The sequence below is a fragment of the Capricornis sumatraensis genome, chromosome 10 (assembly GCF_032405125.1).
Source record: "Capricornis sumatraensis isolate serow.1 chromosome 10, serow.2, whole genome shotgun sequence".
Classification (NCBI taxonomy): Eukaryota; Metazoa; Chordata; class Mammalia; order Artiodactyla; family Bovidae; genus Capricornis; species Capricornis sumatraensis.
Window position 1 is genome coordinate 105,953,550 of NC_091078.1, and position 14,661 is coordinate 105,968,210.

At 60.6% G+C, this 14,661-nt stretch overlaps 1 protein-coding gene across 1 annotated transcript in view; it reads left to right on the top strand.

Annotated features, from left to right (window-relative positions):
* ZXDC (ZXD family zinc finger C) overlaps nt 1-14,661 on the top strand; it is a 24,817-nt gene continuing 10,156 nt past the window's right edge. The window contains exons 1-6 of the mRNA XM_068982641.1: nt 1-862; nt 3,081-3,233; nt 3,318-3,396; nt 4,168-4,298; nt 10,676-10,846; nt 13,817-14,463. Coding sequence (XP_068838742.1) covers nt 1-862; nt 3,081-3,233; nt 3,318-3,396; nt 4,168-4,298; nt 10,676-10,846; nt 13,817-14,463 — 2,043 coding nt within the window. The remainder of the gene's footprint in view (nt 863-3,080; nt 3,234-3,317; nt 3,397-4,167; nt 4,299-10,675; nt 10,847-13,816; nt 14,464-14,661) is intronic.

Below are 14,661 nucleotides of genomic sequence, written 5' to 3' on the forward strand. Positions count from 1 at the left end.
ATGGACGCGCCGGCGCTGCTTGCCGCCGCGGCCCCGGACGCGCTCGGGCCCCAACTCGGCGGGGGCCCCGGTCGGCCCCGCAGAGCCCCGGGCCCCGCGCGCCGCCGCTTGCTGCTGCTGAGGGAGCCCGAGGGCGGCGCGCGGGGCCCGCGCTGCGGGGAGGCCGGGCCGCCGGCCGCCGGCGGCGGCGACTCTCTGGTGGTGCTGCTGGACGTGGCGCGCGGCGCGGCCGCGGCCCCGGGGCGGCGGGAGCCGGAGCCCCAGCCCGAGCCCCGCGCCGCCTCGAGCCTGGCCGGCCGCCTCGCGCAGGCCCCCGGCGCCGCGCCCCTCGGGGGCCCCGGGGCCGCTGGCCCGCAGGACCTGCTGGTGCGCCTGGAGCGCGGCGTCCTCGCGCTGGCCGCGCCGTCCCGGGGCCCGCCCCGCGGCCAGGAGGCCGGCAGCCCGGCCGAGGCCCGCCGCGCGCCCGCCGGCCCCGGCTACCGATGCCCCGAGCCGCAGTGCGCGCTCGCCTTCGCCAAGAAGCACCAGCTCCGGGTGCACCTGCTCACGCACGGCAGCGGCCGGGGCCGGCGGCCCTTCGAGTGCCCGCTGGACGGCTGCGGCTGGGCCTTCGCCACGTCCTACAAGCTCAAGCGGCACCTGCAGTCGCACGACAAGCTGCGGCCGTTCGGCTGCCCCGTGGGCGGCTGCGGCAAGAAGTTCACCACCGTGTACAACCTCAAGGCGCATATGAAGGCGCACGAGCAGGAGAGCCTGTTCAAGTGCGAGGTGTGCGCCGGGCGCTTCCCCACGCACGCCAAGCTCAGCTCGCACCAGCGCAGCCACTTCGAGCCCGAGAGGCCCTACAAGTGCGACTTTCCCGGTGAGCGGCGCGGGCGGGGCGCGGTGTCTCCTCTCCTCCCGACCGGGGGTCGCGGCGGCTCCCGGACCCCGCTTGGCTGCGAAGTAGCTCGGGGAGTCTCGGAACCCTCCCCCGGGTGCGGGTGCGTCCGATGAGCGAGACCACAAGGCGTCTTCCCACCGACGGAGCCGGAGGGAGGTCTAGTCACTGGGAAACGCTCAGTCCGGCTTGCGGGCGCGCACCCCGGGCTGCAGGAACGCTGGGCCGCCGCGCAGCCGGGGCGAGACATTAGGGCGCCCCAGGGGATCATCGCCCGGTGCGGCGCATCCGCTTTTTATGTTGTTAAAACTTTTGTTTCGTTTGGACTTCATGGTTGTATGAAGTTCTGAAACTCGTCTTCATCTTCAGATGGAGACTCCCGGCGAGGTGGGTTCGGTGGGTGAGTGTCCATGGACTCTCCGCCCGAATAGGCGGCTCCAGCAGCGGAGGGCATGTCCCTGCGAAGGAGGGGCTGGGGGGCCGGGCCCGGCTGCGGAGCCAAAGCAGGGAATGTGGGCAGGTGGGAGGCTTCTGGAGGGTCTTCCTTAAAAGAGAAGCTGGCGTGTGCTCCGGGCGATTGGTTGATGTGTTGTGGACCCGGAGTGCACTCCGCATAGTGTCTGGGTTACGGACGTGTACTGGAAAGGGATTCTGAAAGGGCGGAAGAAATGCCAGATGTTGGGGAATTCTCTCTGATCTTCCCCTGTGCCCTGGGCCGATCCTGTGCACCCCGTCTCCGTGGAGAGCCTGGTTGGAGAGCACTCTCTGTCCCGCACTCGGCACCTGAGGACGGCTTACAGACCGCTCTAGTGAAGAGCTCAGAGGGCGTCCTTCTGAGCACAGTGCTAGCAGGATCAGGAACCCACCTGTTTTGGGCTCGGGGTCACCCTGGGGGTTTTGAGGTGAATGATCTGTGGGGTGTCTGTCCCCGGTGGGCGGAAGAGGGAGAGGAACCAGTAGAGTGTTCCAGGCCGCAGGGACCTGAGGGCTGACCCAGGTGGAGGCTGTGGGCTGCTGAGCTGCTCCAGCTGGGGAGGACTGAGGCGCTGGGTCCCGGGGCTTCTCTGTCTGTTGGGGGAGGGTGTGTCTTGCTGAGGCAGACTCCAGCTTTGCTTGTTTAGATGTGTCTACCTGGCGGAGGGGCAACCCAAAGTGAGGAGTGGCCAGGGCCGCTGGGGAGAAACAGATGTGTACGTGAGGAGGAGTGGGGGGCGTTTGGGGAGATGAGCGTTTCCCTGCTCATTGTCACTGCGGAGAGGAGGGGCGCCGGGCTCTGCACCCGTGGCGGCCCCAGGAGGGCTTGAGAGGGGCCATAGCGCCCACTGCTCACGGGCATCTTGCAGCCTCATGGGTCTGCCGGCTGTGAGCACTGACTTTTCTGTCGAAGGAGAGCTGGTTGTTTAGTAGCCAAGTCGCGTCCAGCTCTGCTTCTCCATGGACAGCCTGCTTTTTCCACCAGGCTCCTCTGTCCGTGGGATTTCCCAGGCAGGAATACTGGAGTGGGTTGCCACTGCCTTCTCCAGGGGATCTTCCTGATCCAGGGATCAAATCTGGGTCTCCTGCACTGCAGGAGGGGTTCTTTACCAGGAAGCCGCCAGGGAAGGAGCTGGTGGCTTCTAGCTCTCCCCAGTGGAGAGCTTAGTGATGGTTGAAGTCCCGTGGGTCAGCCTGGGTTGAAGATGCAGGTGGGAAGAGGCCATGTAAGCCCGGTGACTCTTGACAGAGCAGGAAGCCCCAAGGAGACAGGCCAGAGGGAGGAGGAGCTCGCGGCAGGGGCCGCTCTGCCTCCCGGAGGACGTGCTCAGGGATGGGGGCTGGGCCTGACCCCGCGGCTGGGGGAACCTCAGGTGTCACTGCAGTGGCTGGGAGCCCTCTCAGGCTCAGCCCGACCAGACAGACTCTGGGTCCTTAGTGTCTGGTTCATCTGTTGGGTTTACGGGTCGTTGAGTTCCCACCACACCTGGAGTGTCTGTCGTGCTGAGCTGAGAGCTGATGGCTGCATCCGAGGACGATCGGGTGGCCACGTGGGGCAGGTGGCCTGTGAACTGCCCTGAGCCGTCCCGACTTCAGCCTCCAGGGAGGCCCTCGCGTCCTCCTCCTGTCTGCCCTGGTGCCAGCGGCGCCTGGGGCGGTGCCTGGGTTAGCTCTGTGACGTGCCTTCCGTCCCGCCAGTGAGCAGGCTCTGTGTTTCTCTGTTCAGGCTGCGAGAAGACATTCATCACTGTGAGCGCTCTGTTTTCCCATAACCGGGCCCACTTCCGGGAACAAGAACTCTTTTCCTGCTCCTTTCCGGGATGCAGCAAACAGTACGACAAAGCCTGTCGCCTGAAAATCCACCTGAGAAGCCACACAGGTAACGAGCCAGGGACGCCCGGCCCCAGCCCGCCGTCTGCGCAGGTCCCGGTGGTAACCGCGAGTGTGGCTCTTCTTCCCTAAGGTGAGAGGCCTTTTATCTGCGACTCCGGCAGTTGCGGCTGGGCCTTCACCAGCATGTCTAAGCTCTTGAGGCACAAGAGGTAACCTCGCATTTGGGTTGGATCCTTCGTTTCGAAACGCCTGAGTTATTGGTCAGTAGCAGAAGCCTGTGGATGGGATGGTCCGTGGATTTCAGTTATAAAAAACAAGTGTGGATAACTTGGAGAGTTCAGAAAGTTTATAAGAGACACACACACAGTCCAATCGCTTCAAGTCGGCTTTTCTGTGTGTCCTTGTTTTAAAGTTCAGTTAGCGTGCTTAGCGCTCAGCTTGGTCTCTAGCAGAGCTAGGGTTGTAACCGAGCCTCCCTCGTGCCAGTGCCATCGTCATTTCCGTGGTGGTGGTGGCCCTTGAGGGTCTGGGCCTTGTGCAGGTGGCCCTTGGCGCTTGACCTTTGTCCTGCGTTCGGCCTCTCAGCAGCTCTGACGCTGAAGCGCTTGTCCTCCTGTTTTGCCTGGGGGCCCAGAGAGCTGGGAGGCGTTCTGTCCTTCACAGCCGGGGCTGAGGGCGTCCATGCGGACAAAGACCGTGTGCGTGTCAGGCGAGGCCCCTGCCGCCGGGACAGCCTGTGGTGGGTTGGCTGAACGGGGGAGGTGGCTGCTCCTTCCTGCGTGGAAGCTCTGAGTCTGACTGTGGTCGGCTCCATCAGGAAGGAGGACTTCTGCCCGTGACGGCTGGGGACCAAATCCCGGCTTTTCTGAGACGAGTCGTTTTCCCCTGCGGCGCGGAGAGCTCGTGGGTGGGTGCCTCATGCAGAGCTGCGGCTGCGGGGGTGGCGCGCGTCGTCACCCTCGCTGCCGTCTGTCCCGCAGGAAGCATGACGACGACCGCCGGTTCCCCTGCCCCGTCGAGGGCTGCGGCAAGTCATTCACCCGGGCGGAGCACCTGAAGGGCCACAGCGTCACCCACCTGGGCACCAAGCCCTTCGCCTGTCCTGTGGAAGGTGGGTGTGAGCAGCCCCACGGCTGCCTGGCGCTGTGGGTGGAAGTGTCTGAGGTGCCACGTGGGCCGGGGCGTGGGGTGGCTCGGCTGGTCTTAGCCAGGGGCGAGCGTTTTGGGAGCAGAGTGCTAGCAAGCAGGTGCAGAGTCCGACCGCTGGAGCCAGGGCCTGGGGCGGTGGCTCTGCCGAGTCCCCGCTGGCCTGACGCTGTGAGGATTTGGCGTCACACTGTGGGGAAAGTGCCGTTCAGGGAGATGCTGCAGACCCACCTGAAGCTGAGCGTTCCCTGGAGCATGGCGAAGGCACCCCGGTGGTCTAACCAGACACAGACTGGCGTCTCCGCAGGGCTCCAGCTGGGGGCGGGCCACAGGCGCACAGCCAACGAGTGGGGTGCTGGGGACGTGACGGCAGCCACCCAGACTGTGCTGGGGTGGGGCGGGGAGGGGTTGGAGACAGAAGCACCAGGGGCCGGGCTGGAGACGGCCTGGGCCTGGCGGGGCTTCTCCCGGCAAGTGTGTGCGGCCCCTGGGAAGGTGGGCAGGAGTTGGGGTCCGCAGGGACGTTTGTCGCTAGAGGGTTGTTGCTGCCTTCCCTTGGGCGGGGTAGCTTGGCAGAAGTGTGAGGACTGTGGGCATGTCTTTGTGAGGGCGTGACGCGAGTCTCGGTAGACCGCTGCACTCAGGAAGAGGTGGTCATTGACACATGGACACACGCATGTGCTGCTGAGCATGGAGGGAACCTGGGCGAAAGTGAGATCCTTTGGGCTGGCTAAAAGCTTCATTCAGCTTTTAAGTAAAAATAAAAGACACGTTTCTCACATTCACCAAGAACTCTATCGAACTCCTTACTCACCATTTTGTTCAGCTACCTTCTGGCATTTTTCAGCTGGCATCATAATTCTATCTTCCCCAAACTTTTTTCCCCCCACATAGCATTCTTTATTTCAAGGTGTCATAGCCCAGTAAGGACACGGTAGCTGGCATTTACAGTGTTTGGGGAAGCCCTTGTTTTCCCCTCCAGCTGTACTCTCTGGTTCATTTGCATCAAGAATGTCAAAACAAATGCAGCTAGGACAATTCTTTACGTTTTGTTTAGAAACTGGAGCAACCCATTTCCCCACATTCTACAGCAGCCTCATTCCATACAAACACCGGTCAAATGGAAGACGTTCTCAGTGAGTCTTCATTGAGGCTCTGCGTGCAGTGGGTCATCGGAAAGCCGGGTGTGCCAGCAACTCTTGCGGATCAGCGCTACATTCTCGCGGTGTAGTCCCATCAACGGGCCAGCGCTTCCTGTGCCCTCCGTTCTCTTTTCTTTAACTTTTCATTTTATCTTGGAGGCCACCTAATTAGTCCTTAGCAGTGTTGTGAGAGTTTCAGGTAGATGATGAAGGGACCCGCTGCACACACACACACGCGCGTCCCTTCTCCCCCAGCCCCCCCAGGCGGCCCCGTGACCCTGAGCGGAGCCCTGTGTGCTGTGCAGTGGGGCCTTGTTGCTCACGTATGTGAAACACGCAGCGTGTGCACAGGGCGCTCCACCCCTCCCTCCATCCTCCCCCGGCACCCATAAGCTCGTTCTCCAAGCCTGCGAGTCTGTTTCCGTTCTGTGAGTGAGCGCGTGTGCACCATTACTTTTTCAGACCCCACTTGCAAGGGGTGCCATATGATATTTCTCCTTCTCTCCCTTCACCTGGCAGGAGAGCCTCGGGGTCCCCCACGCTCTGCAAGTGGCATCGCGTCGTCACTTGTGGTGGCTGCGTATTAGTCCGCGGTGGGCTCGTCCCGCGTCTCCTTTACCCGTCCGTCTGTGGATGGACAGCTGGCCTCCACCTCCTGGCTCTTGCAGACGGTGCTGCCGTGAACACTGCGGCGCGTGTATCCTTTGGGATCGTGTTTTTCTCCAGATACGTGCTCCTGAGTGGGGTTGCAGGGTCGTATGGTGGCTCTGTTTTCAGTTGTTTAAGGGCCTCCACACTGTTGGATAGCGGCCGCACCAATTTACATTTCTGCCAACAGTGCAGGAGTTTCCGTTCCCTCCACGTCCTCGCCTGCGTTTACTCTTTGTGGATTTGATGAGCTGTGTGTGCCTGAGCCGGGCCTTTCTGCAGTTGCAGTGAGCAGGGGCTGCTCGTCGCTGCGGGCTGCGGCGGCTTCTCTCACTGTGGCGCGTGGCCTTCCGGAGCACAGGCCCAGCAGCCTGGCGCCCGTGTGGCCCTAGTCGCTCGGAGGCGGGTGGGATCTTCCCTGGCCAGCCGTTGAAGTTGCCTCTCCTGCATCGACAGGCAGCTTCTTCCCCACTGAGCCGTCAGGGAAGCCCTGTTTCTGGATGTTTTGACGATGGCCCTTCTGAGTGGCGTGGGGTGCTACCTCACGGCCGTTTTCATTTGCATTTCTCTGAGAATTAGCGATATGGAGCGTCTTTTCATGTGCCTCTTGGCCATCTATATGTCGTCCTTGGAGAAATGTCCATTTAGGTCTTCTGACCATTTTCTGGTTGGGTTCTTTGTTTTGATGATGCTAAGCCTCAAGAGCTGCTTATAAATTTTGGAGGCTGATTCCGTGTCAGTTGCATCACTTGCAAATATTTTCTCCCTTTCTGTGGGTTGTCTTTTTGTTCTATGGTTTCCTCTGCTAGGCAGGCGCTTTTGAGTTTAATTAGGTCCCCCCTTTTTAAAAATTTTTGTTTTTATTTCCATTATTCTGAGAGATGGATTGAAAAAGATACTGTTGGAATCCATTTCAGAGGATGTTCTGTTTTCCTCTAGGAGTTGTATAGTGTCTCTTCTCCGTTTAGGTCTTTAATCCATTTGGAGCCTGTCTTTGTGCATGCTGTGAAAGAATGATCTGATTCCTTTCCGTTTTTTTTAGCATGTAGCTGTCCATGTAGCAGCTTTCCCAGCACCATTTGTTGAAGAGACTGTCTTTGCCACTTTGTGGAGTCTTGTCTCCTTTGTTGCTGGTAATTGCCTGTTCGGTGTGTGGGTTTGTTTCTGGGCTTTCTATCCTGTTCATTGATCTGTATTTCTGTTTTTGTGCCTGGACCATACTGTTTTGATGCCTGTAGCTTTGTAGTATAATCCGAACGAAGTCAAGGAGCGTGAGTCCTCCAGCTCTGTTTTTCTTTCTCAAGATCATTTTGATGATTCAGGGTCTTTTGTGTCTTCATACAAATTATTAAAAACATTTTTTTTGTTATAGTTCTGTGAAAAATGTTGTTGGTGATTTTTGATAGGGATTGCACTGAATCTGTCGGAGAAGGCAACGGCAGCCCACTCCAGTACTGTTGCCTGGAAATCCCATGGGTGGAGGAGCCTGGTGGGCTGCAGTCCATGGGGTCACGAAGACTTGGACATGACTGAGTGACTTGACTCTCACTTTTCACTTTCATGCATTGGAGAAGGAAATGGCAACCCACTCCAGTGTTCTTGCCTGGAGAATCCCAGGGACGGGGGAGCCTGACGGGCTGCCGTCTGTGGGGTCGCGCAGAGTCGGACGCGACTGAAGCGACTCGGCAGCAGCAGCAGCAGCAGCGCTGAATCTCTGGATTGCCGTGGGTGGTAGTTTGTCGTCCTGACAGTATCGGTTCTTTGGCTCCATGGCCGTGGCATATTTGTTCGCATCTTTGCTTTCACCAGCGTCTTACAGTGTTTGGAGTACGTGTCTTTCGTCTCTTTAGGTAGGTTTATTCCTGCGTAGTTTATTTTTCTAACGTGGCGAGTGGAATTGTTTCCTGAATCTCCCTTTCTGATCTCTCGGTGTTAGCTTGTAGAAATGCAGCAGGTGGCTGTGTGTGACTCTTCTAACCTGCAGCCTCCCCAGGTCCCCTGGTGGCTCAGGCAGCTTTCTGGTGGCATCTTTAGGGTCTTCTGTGTGCAGCGTCGTGTCACCTGCAAACAGTGCCAGCTCGCAGTCTTCTTTTCCAGCTTTGAGCTCCCTTTGCGTCTTTTTCTTCTGCTGGCCTTAGCTAGTGCTTGCAAAGCTGTGCTGAATGACAGTGGCAAGGGGGGACGCCCGTGTCTTGTTCCTGATCTTAGAGGAAGTGCTCTCAGCATTTCACCGTCGAGTGTGATGTCAGCACGTGGAGTGAAGTGACGGTTTGCTGCATGTGGCCTTCGTTATGCTGAGAGGTGCTCCTTCTGTGCTCACCTTCTGGAGTGTTTATCGTAAGTGGATGTTGGATTTGTCAGAAGCTCTTTCTGCACCATTGAGGTAACCATGTGGCTTCTATTCTTCCACTTTCGGCGTGGTGTGTCACCCTGATTGATGAGTGGGTCTTGAAAACCCTTGCATCCCTGGGAAGGATCCCACTAGATTGCATGTGTGACCCTTTTCATGTGCTGTTGGATTCCAGTTGCTCATTTTTTATCTTTTTGAGCAAAGAGCTCTTCCAGATGCCTTCTAAAGTCTTCCAGGGAATTGACATTTCTTCCATGGAGAGAGTCTTGTGCAGGTCAAGTAAATGGACCTCTGAAGGTACGGTGTCTGGTCAGTAGGGAGGGTGAGTCAGAACTTCCCAGCCGAGCCGTGACGGTTTTTATCTGGTCATCAGAGAAGCCCGCGGCCTTGCTTACCCTGAGGGCAGAGCATGTGCTTTCTGCTGCCTGACTCCACGCGCTTCCTCCTTGCGTGCTGCTGCCGGCCGGCCTTGCTGGGAGCCGTACTCATTGGAACAAATCGTCTGGTTTTCTGGAAGGAGCCCATAGCAGAGGACTCCCTTCCAGCCCCACCACATTCCTGACGTTGCCTGCTAGGATGAAGACCAGCCTTGCCGTGGCGGGTGGTGGCTCGCGTTACTTGCCCCACGAGCTCGTCCGCTCCATGTCCTCGTCCAGCATACACTTGCCATCGCTTGTCGTGATGTGTTTTGAAAGTGGACAGTTTTCATTACGTTTCAGTAGAGAATCCCGTGTAGAGTGTGGTCAGGAAGCTTTGTTTGCTTGTGTGGAACCCAGACTTCGAAGCAGTGACCGTAACCAAGGCGGTACAGGAGACTCTCGCGGCGGGTAGGTGTTGAGCATGTCTGCTGTCCCCCACGTGGCGTACCATCGGTTGTTCTCAGGGTTTGAGTTCGGTTGCTTTCAACTCCAGCCGATCTCCCCAGCCGTGGAGCAGCGCCCAGCAGGGAGCCTGCACGTCTGATCAGCCGCTGCGCCTTCTCTGTGCACTGCGCAAACCTCTGTCTGTGTCTCAGCTGCATTTTTATTTTCCCGAAATAACAAAGCGTGATACGCTGGAACTGTTCCTTTCTCCCTTCCATCTTGGCTACACAGAAATTCACCAGTCTTGGTGCCTTTTTTGTTTGTTGTTACGCACGCCGGTTTGACAGCTGTCACGATGAAAAATCTAACAGAATTGTTTGGATGAAGTCACAGACGGTGGCGCAGCACTGTAGCCTTCTTAGGGAGGAAGTCGAACGAGCCCTTGGGCTACCCGACATCTTGCTCTCTGTTGAATTTGCAAGTTTCTACAGCTGGAAGCTGCCTTCTGGCAGGAGCTGGGAGGACGTCCCTGCTGTGGTCAGGCCAGTCCTCAGCAGAGCGGTGTGACCGGAGGTCAGTTCAGAGCTGTCTCAGAGGCAGCCAACCCTGGCTCCTGCGGCTCAGGACCCTCTTTCCCTGCAAGAACCCCTCCCGTCCCGAGCCATCCTTCCTGACCTGGGAGCACCGTCCCATCCCTGCTTTATGGACAGACAGCACCCGCGGAGCCGTCCGCCCCCTCCCACCCTGCCGTAGACCCTGGGCCTCAGGCCTTCATGGCTCTGATGGGCCTGCCCCTCGTCACCTGGAAGGTGACGTCTCTCCTGAGACCTGTTCCTGTCCTGCAGGCGGACGCCACCCTCGGGCCCAGAGTGCCGGGCAGCCCGGCCCTGTCCACCTTGGTGGGCTGCCGTCTGCCTCGGCGAGGGCAGCTGACTGCCTGCCACTGTGCTGAGCTCTGGCAGTGGGGCCTGGGCCGTGGAGGCTGGGCAACAGCCTCTGCGGGTTGCTGATTCCCTGTGTCCCAGCACCATCCGTGCTGTGAGACCCTGGTGGGCGTGGGCCACCAGCCAGGCAGGCCCAGGTCCGGCCCCCTCCTCCTGGTTCTCGGCCGTCTGCCCGAACCACCTGGCAGCGGCTTCTTAGTGGAAGCCGTGAGGACTTCTCCACAGGAGGAGGTCACTTCTGGGGTCAGTGGGAACGATCTGCAGCTTGGATGTCTCGGGGTCATGGGGTTTCCTCCGGTAGGAGCGTAGCAGAGGTGGTCGGTGTGACTCGGCGGTGGAAGGTGGGAGATGCTGGCGTGGCCTCGAGGCTGGGGGGCAGCCTGCGGCCTTCAGGGCATCTTGGCGCTGCCCGGGGCCAGGGCCTGGCGCCTCACACGGCTGTCCTCTCTCCGCAGGGTGCTGCGCCAGATTCTCGGCGCGGAGCAGCCTCTACATCCACGCCAAGAAGCACCTGCAGGATGTGGCTCCCCCGAAGAGCAGGTGTCCGGTGTCCAGCTGCGACCGGCTCTTTGCCTCCAAGCACAGCATGAAAGCCCACGTGCTCAGGCAGCACCGCCGGCACCCAGGTGGGCCCCTGGCGGCCGCGGGCGCGGCTGCAGCTGCTCGCTGCGTCCTGGACGCCCGGCCCAGGGCCACGGCTGCCTTGACTGCACACCCGCGTCTGCTTGTGCCACCCCGACCCTCTTGCCCGCCACTCTCGGGCTTCCCCCGCCTGGCCTGGCCAGTCAGGGCTCCTGAAGCTCGCCTTGACCTTGTCCTGTGTGCCAAGCTGCCCCTCCGGCTCCCCCTGTCCAGCCCTGCCCGGGACAGTCGTGGGGTCCGAACAGACTGTTCCTGGACAAGCACGCGGGCAGAGCGCAAACAGCGACGAGTCCCACGGTGACTCTGCACAGGGCCATGGCCGTCCTGCCCCCAGGCGCTGGGCACTTCGCAGCCTGGCTTTCCGACCGTGAGCCCAGGCCCCCAGGCATGGCGGGCAGGGGCTGGGTGCTGGACAGCGGCCTCTCCCCGCGTCCATCCCGCCGCCTGCTCCCCAGGGCCTGGTGGGTGTGCTGCTCATGCAGGGCCTCGCGGGTGAAGTCCTGGCCGCAGTCCCCTGAGCAGCTGCCGCTGGGCTCTGCCCAGGGCTGCCTGCCCGCCTTGGGCAGAGCCCCCGCCCTGCTCTGTGATGCTGGGAGGGGAAGTGGGATGCAGGGCGTGTCAGGGAGGGGACTGGGAGTGTCCACGCCTGTGAGGTGACGTGGCCTCGTGTGAGGTGTGGACGTCCCGGTTGTGAGGTGACGTGGCCTTGTGTCGGGCGTGGACGTCCCGGCTCTGTTACCGGACTTGTGTGAGGTGTGGACGTCCCGGCTCTGTTACCTGACGTGGTCTTGTGTGAGGTGTGGATGTCCCAGGTCTGTGAGGTGACGTGGCCTCGTGTGATGTGTGGGCGTCCCGGCTCTGTTACGTGACATGGCCTCGTGTGAGGTGCAGACGTCCTGGGTCTGTGAGGTGACGTGGCCTCCTGTTGGGCAGGTGAGGGGGTCTGTTGTGAGTGGTAGGTATTCACGGCTCGACGTGACTGTAGGTGCTGGGGAGTGTGTCTGTTGTGGAGGAACCCTGCCTGGCCCTGAAGGGGCTGGGTCCCCTCACGGTGGTCCTGGTGGGATCACGCTGGATGGAGGTGAGGCAGGGCCGTGCTGCTCTGAGGGAGCTGGTCGCCTTCACGTGGCTGGTGCTAGTGCTTGTGTGCGGCTTGTGAATATCTGCCTCTCGCATGTGGCAGGTCTCCAGTAAATTCTTACGGAATTAACAAAATGCTAAATAAGATATTTACGAGCAAGTTGGTATTTCTTGATGTTTGCCTGGATTCAGTTCAGTTCAGTTGCTCAGTTGTGTCCGACTCTCTGTGACCCCATGGACTGCAGCACACCAGGCCTCCCTGTCCATCACCAACTCCCAGAGTCCACCCAAACTCATGTCCATTGAGTCAGTGATGCCATCCAACCATCTCATCCTCTGTCGTCCCCTTCTCCTCCCGCCTTCAGTCTTTCTCAGCAGCAGGGTCTTTTCCAGTGAGTCAGCTCTTCGCATCAGGTGGCCAAAGTATGGAGTTTCAGCTTCAACATCAGACCTTCCAGTGAACACCCAGGACTGATCTTTAGGATGGACTGGTTGGATCTCCTTGCAGTCCAAGGGACTCTCAAGAGTCTTCTCCAACACCACAGTTCCAAAGCATCAATTCTTCAGCGCTCAGCTTTCTTTATAGTCCAGCTCTCACATCCATACATGACCACTGGAAAAACCATATTGTCATTCTTGATTTATTTATTTATTATTTATAGGGAGCTGAATCAGCAAGGTTGTCTAGGAAACTGGAAAGTTTTGAGAAAGAGACGCATTTCCGTTTTTACCATCTTCAGAGAGGCCCTGCCGTTTCTCCAGAATGTTCCCTGGTGCTGGGTGATTGTCGAGGCCCCGGTGGGTGGGCCCAGCATCTGAGCTCCGTAGCAGCATAGCCGCGGGCAGAGGCTCTCCGCGTGGCTGTCCTCCGTTTGCTCGGGGACGGCGTCTGGCTGCTTTCCTCCCTGGGTCCCCAGTGGAACCTCGTAGGCTGCCCTGCCGCAGTGTCCACGGGGCGGTGTGAGCTCAGGGCTCGCTCTGGGTGGGGGTGCTGGCGCTGCAGGAGAGGCCTGTCGCAGCCCTCCTGGCTCCTTTGCCAGATTCTCGCACTCCTGTCTTCCTGGTGGCTTGGTGCCTGGCGAGTGCTCGCCAGGATTTGGGATGGTGGGCGTTCTTGTGTCTGAGCTCCAGCGTGAACGCCCAGTGACGTCGTTTAATGTCGGCATCATCCCTTCTCCCGAGGGTGACCTCACGGCTGGCCTTCCTTCACCGAGGAGCAGTTACTCAAGTGCTGGGCGCCGGTGCCGCTGTGGCCAGGGGAGCCCGCTTGGGGGCCGGGCCTGTGCCTGCTGTGGGGTGGGGGCGTCTGGAAACAGGGCGGCTCTCCAAGCCTGTTGGGAGCCGCTCGGTCCAGGGGGCCGCAGCCTGGGTTCAGTGCACGGGGCCTACCGTGTGTCTCTGCAGGCTGGCCGGCCAGCTGGTCCCCACCATCCTCCCCGTCCTCCCCCTCGAGCTCGGGAGAGGCGGAGACCAGGCTGAGAGGTGGCCTGACACGGCTGACCCCAGAAGGGTCCCCGAGCCGCGGGATCAGTGCGGCCTGAGGTTGGAGGTTCGTGCTCTGTGAGGGACGCGGTCTCCACGGGCACTGCGGGGCCGTGCGTGTGACGGGTGTGAAACCTGAAGGACTCGGGGTGAAACTTTCTCTCACTGTTACTTGGGGGGCATCAGTGGCCGGGGGAAGACCCAGAGGCTCGAGGCTCTGAGCCCCCATGCGGGCACCCGGGCGTCCCCCACGGCTCCTCCCTGCGGAGTGTGGCGCCTTTGGGGGCCGGCAGGGGCTGCGGAGTCCCGTCCGCGCCTCCTCGGTGTGCCCGCCCGCGTCTCAAGCGCAGACAGCCCTCCCGTCTCTGATCACCGTGTTCCTTCCTTTTCAGACCTCTTCCCTCCGCTTGGGGCTCCGAGCACGCTGACGCCTGGCGGTGACCCCAGCAGCCCCGGGCAGGGCGAGTTCAGCCACGTGGACCTTGCGGTTCTCTTCTCCGACCCGCAGGCCGATGGCAGTGCCGCCCCCGGGCCCCCCGACGCGGTGCTGGGCGCTGGGATCCTGACCGTCGATGTGACTCCTGCGGGTGCCTCTATTGAAGGGGACCTACCTGCCGGTCAGGCTTCCTTTGGGCCGATGGACCCGCTGGTCTTCGTGGCCCACAGTGACGTCCCGCCTGGCCCGGACAGCCCCCTCGTCCTTGGGACAGCAGCCGTGGGTTTCCAGCAAGGCGGCCTCGCCGCGGACGACTTGCCGGCCATGGGCACAGGGACCCTGGGCTGTCTGGTGGCTGTGCCCGTGAAGAGCTTGGATCAGGACCCCCAGGCTCTGACCCCAAGTGGCCCCCAGGGAGCCAGCAGCGCTCCGGAGCCCCTGGTGCCCATCAAGATGGAGCCAGACTCACCCCCCCGCACCCAGCCCGGCTGGCAGCAGGAGCCGGGCGAAGGGGCGTCGCGGCCTGCAGAGTCCAGCCCCTCGGAGCAGCGTGGTCCTCGGAGAGACGCCGGGCTCGCGGCGGGGACCAGCGGCTTCTACCTGGTACGAGGCGCCCTGGGGTTGCCGGCTCCTAGCTCGGCTCCTGCCCTGCCGTGTGGTGTCCTGGGTTGACCCTCTACTGCAGACGCTTCCTAGGGGCCTGCGAGAGCATGGAGCCCCGGCTTCAAGTCTGGAAACCTGAATTCCTGTCTCGAATCTGGAACGGACTAGTGTTTATGACCTTGAGCAAATCACTTAACT